This window comes from Poecilia reticulata, linkage group LG16, assembly GCF_000633615.1.
Source record: "Poecilia reticulata strain Guanapo linkage group LG16, Guppy_female_1.0+MT, whole genome shotgun sequence".
Lineage (NCBI taxonomy): Eukaryota > Metazoa > Chordata > Actinopteri > Cyprinodontiformes > Poeciliidae > Poecilia > Poecilia reticulata.
In genome coordinates this window covers 7,719,869-7,723,782 of record NC_024346.1, presented here as the reverse complement: position 1 = coordinate 7,723,782, position 3,914 = coordinate 7,719,869, and the positions used below count along the sequence as shown (strand labels likewise).

Genomic DNA, 3,914 nt, shown 5'->3' with positions numbered 1-3,914 from the left:
CAGCCTTCGTAGTCTGTTGTTGAGTCATCTGTGTTAGTTGCACTGCATTCGTATTTGACTTATCTTTTCATTCATTATTAATTGGAGCAGAAACTTGTGCTCTGATTCTGTCTGAGCCCAGAAAAGACATTTTTGTGACTGCAAATTAATCAACACAGAGATGTGGGACTTTGTGAGAGAAAAGGAGACACAAACATGCGTACAGAGTGTAAAAACATGACAGTCTGTTCCTGCAAATAAACTGCAAATGCCTTTTTTGTATAAATACTTTATTTCAAGCTATGACACAAACATTGCACTCATCGAGGGGTGGGATGGCCGATTTAAGTAAATTAAGAGGGAATACAATACATCTAGGTGGACGTGAGATTATCTGCAGGACATTGTGTGCCCCATGTGCTCACCATCCATTTCCTCTAGGCAGGTTGTGTAGTCAGGATGTCTCCAATATGTGTTGTCATCAAAAAAAGCACATTGTCCACTATTTCAGTTGTGAAGCTCCGTTTGGTGATGAGCGCCAAACGTTAAGATGTCAAATGGCATGTAGACACTTTCATGTGCAGGATCAGCAGTGCTATGCTCTTGAAAGAGTTTATTTGTTTATTTGTTATGTACTTTCTTCTCCTAGTGGTGGAAAAAATGGTAAAGCTGGTCTTGGAATATGCCGGCGTAGGTGCTCACAACTGTACTGGTTTCGGTGTAAAGATTCCTAAAGACAAAACAAACGGAAAAGGAGCAGTTTGGATTTTGGAATTCTGACCTCTGCTCAGGCTTTATCGATGAAGCTACCGACACACTCTTACTTTGCTTTCTGTTCGAGTTTCAGGTCTTTGATGCTGTCCACGTATCCGTTGACGGTGTCCACGGCGCTGTTGTAGTAGGACTTGACAGCGCCTGAGATCTTGGTCAGCGTTCCCTCTTCCTCCTCCTCCACTTGCCTTCTCAAACGAAAGCTATCGGCGCCTGCAAGGGAAGTGGTCCGAAGTGGTTTTGACTTGCAAAACAATTTTCATTAGCCTTGCTGACAAAATGTGGAAAAAGTTCCAATAATTTTCAAAGTCACATTATGCTTTTTAACCAGGTTTATTTTGGCTGAGTGACCCTGTTAAAAATGCAGTGAGAATTGAAAATAATACAAAAAAAACATAAACACAATATTCCTTTTTCTTTTTGCCAAACTAAAATTTGTAGCTCGATTTTAATTTTTTTTATTTTTATTTACATTTACATTAATGCCAATAAAAATGGGAATAGTTTCTTACTTGTCAGTTCAAAGCAAAACACGGAAACAGAAACTCAACTTAGTTTTCCAACTTGATCAGTGGATTAATATACGCTGTCTTCTTTGGCCTACTCAAGTCGTTTTCAGAAAGTGTTTTAATATGGGTAAAAATACACTTACTGACAGCAAGAAGTGCAACCAGCACAGTAACGACCAGCAGTTTATTCATGGTGCTTTTGATCTGTGGACAAAGAAACAGCAAAGACAAGCTGAAACCGTACACCTCTTTAACCACTAGGGTGAGACATTATCAAAGATTTCCCCACTCATGCTTCTGATGCTTCAATAAAACAGTAACAGTACATGCTGATTGTTCTCCATCTTCTAACTAAGAAATAAAATAGGTTCCTGTTTGAATATTCTGAAATACAAGCCAAACTCAAATAAATGCACGCTAACTGGTCTACCACAATGTCATTTTCTTTTTTCAGAAATGTGGCAAAATGTTCAGTACTCACTGTTTTCCTGTGCAGAAATGAGAAAAAGAAAACAAAGTCGGAGGCACCGCTGGCCTGAGCTGTTTATATAGGAGTGTAAATGTGTTGACTTGTCGCTCTCAGAGCCAAAGTGCACTCCACCGGGGAGATAACCCAGAACTGTTTCCTGATATGCGTTGTCCTGGTGAAGTGTGTCATTGTGTCTTCATATAAGAGGAGATTGAGATTACACGTATGTAAGAGATTGACTGTAAACGCCTCGACTAGATGATTTCTGTCAGGTGGACGTAATGAGTAGCTGCGAGGATGTTTTTTTTTCTCCTGAATCTGTTCGTGTAAACTCAAATTGAAATCAGCCTCAGTCAATAATCCTTCTTATTGATTAGGTCAGGAGCTTCTGCCGCTCACACGTCCACAGAAGGGTTCATTGTTACTTGCATAACAGGAATGATGTGTTCAGTCCTATGTACTATTAAACTGGTCCTAAGTCGACAGTGTGTTTAACACGTCATCAGTCCTGAGTCAGATTGTTAGTCCCCACAACTCACACTAGAAAAAATTCCTTTTGACGAGGCCACCTTAATGTGTTTCTGATCATTTTCCTGCAGGTGACAAAAGTCTGCATGAACTAGTGCAGAGACAAGATCCTTGAGAGAATTCATGTTTCCATCAGTTATTGCAAAGGCAAAGCAGAAACTCAGCCCCTGCTGCCATCATGATTGACTGATATGTAGTTTTTTCTAAAATGCTCTGTTAGTTTTAAGGCCTGATTTAACATGATGCTCATCTTCAAAACGTTACAGGTTTGCATCAACAGTCTAGAAAATATTCTCCCAAAAGTCTCGGGGACAAAAAAAGAAGGAAGAAACCTGCTTATTGAACAAATGTTTGGTGTTTATCACGAAAAAGTATTGTACTTTTTTTTATGTTGAAATTTGACTTTTTTTTTTTAAATTAAATCCGACAACCTTTGAGTTCCATTCAAAGGACCTTAAACTAACTTATCCTTCTTTATTCAAAAATGAAAATGTCAGAGAAGCAAATACATTATATTCCCAGTTTATTATTTTTATTCACATTTTACAAATTTCTTGTATTTTAAATAAACAGTGAGAACATGTATATTTTTTTATTACAGAGAACATATTCATTGTCATTGTTTACTTTTGATTGTTTTTTTTCGTCTGCTGACCTGTGGCCATATATTGACCGTAAATATTTTGAATCTGGTTAATATGTACTAATACTAGCCATTGCTAAATTCTCAGCACAATCTTTTTTTAATCTCAGTTCATGGAATTTGCAGAACAACCATGTCTGGAAAAAATAAATATCAGAGATACCATCAAACTACCCAGCATCGTATGTGATAAGACAACAAATGTAAATAAATCTATTTTTACTTTTTAGTACAAGACCTTAACCATTTTTTTTAAAGATTTGTAAGAAGAGAAATAAAAGATTCAACATTCTTACAAAATAAGATTTTAGTAGTTTAGAAGCTGAGTCAGAATTGATGAAAAAAATGATCAGGCTGGGTCGATACTGCAAAACAAACTGTTACAGGTTGCAAATTATGGCAAAGCTCCACACAACGCATACAGTTTGTGACTAGGTTTTAAGTGCAAAGAAGAATTTGTAAAAATTAGAATTTGTGGATGTGTATAACTGGTATGGACAAGCCACAAATGAATTAAATCTTAACTTAGGGAGCCTGCATGCAAATCCGTGTGATACCATTTTTTGTTTTGTTTTTGCTAAAGAACATAACAATTAAAACCTATATCTAGTACCTTTAATTTCAGAATTATGTGCTACTTTGAGCTGGCTTATCAAATAAAATCCTAATGAAACACATTGAAGTTTGCAATATTACACCATCAGTGGCTCAGGTATTAAAACATTTCAGTTTTTGGTGCAGTCATATTTATATTTATTCAGTCATATTTAATAAATAAGAATTTGCATTCGCATTTGTCAGATAAAAATTTTTTATTTTGGAAATAAAAAGCAGTTTGTTATTTGGAGATTATTCACACAGTATGATGCTGATGTCAATACTATAATCAGGATGTGGATGAGCTAAACGTTGCCAGGGATACGCATAGGAGGAGATGCTGTGCTGGAAGCTCCCCTCATCGAGAGTCATCGCCGTCGCTAAGCAACATATCAAACACTTTACTTTTGTACAAATC

General features: G+C 36.7%; 1 protein-coding gene across 1 annotated transcript; it reads right to left on the bottom strand.

Annotated features, from left to right (window-relative positions):
* Nucleotides 1-248: 248 nt before the first annotated feature.
* Nucleotides 249-1,787, bottom strand: apoc2 (apolipoprotein C-II). Its single transcript, XM_008431164.1, has 4 exons — nt 1,741-1,787; nt 1,403-1,463; nt 804-963; nt 249-709 (listed from the first exon to the last, which is right to left on the bottom strand). Exons 2-4 carry the CDS (start codon nt 1,449-1,451, stop codon nt 625-627), a joined length of 294 nt encoding a protein of 97 aa, XP_008429386.1. The 5' UTR covers nt 1,452-1,463; nt 1,741-1,787; the 3' UTR covers nt 249-624.
* Nucleotides 1,788-3,914: the final 2,127 nt, after the last annotated feature.

Bases quoted from the DNA above. Each gene is read 5' to 3' on its own strand.
- apoc2 (XM_008431164.1), bottom strand. From the start codon at position 1,451: ATGAATAAACTGCTGGTCGTTACTGTGCTGGTTGCACTTCTTGCTGTC. The intron at 964-1,402 runs GTAAGTGTATTT...CTTCCCTTGCAG, and splicing joins GGTTGCACTTCTTGCTGTCA to GCGCCGATAGCTTTCGTTTG. The intron at 710-803 runs GTAAGAGTGTGT...TTTTGTCTTTAG, and splicing joins AAACTCGAACAGAAAGCAAA to GAATCTTTACACCGAAACCA.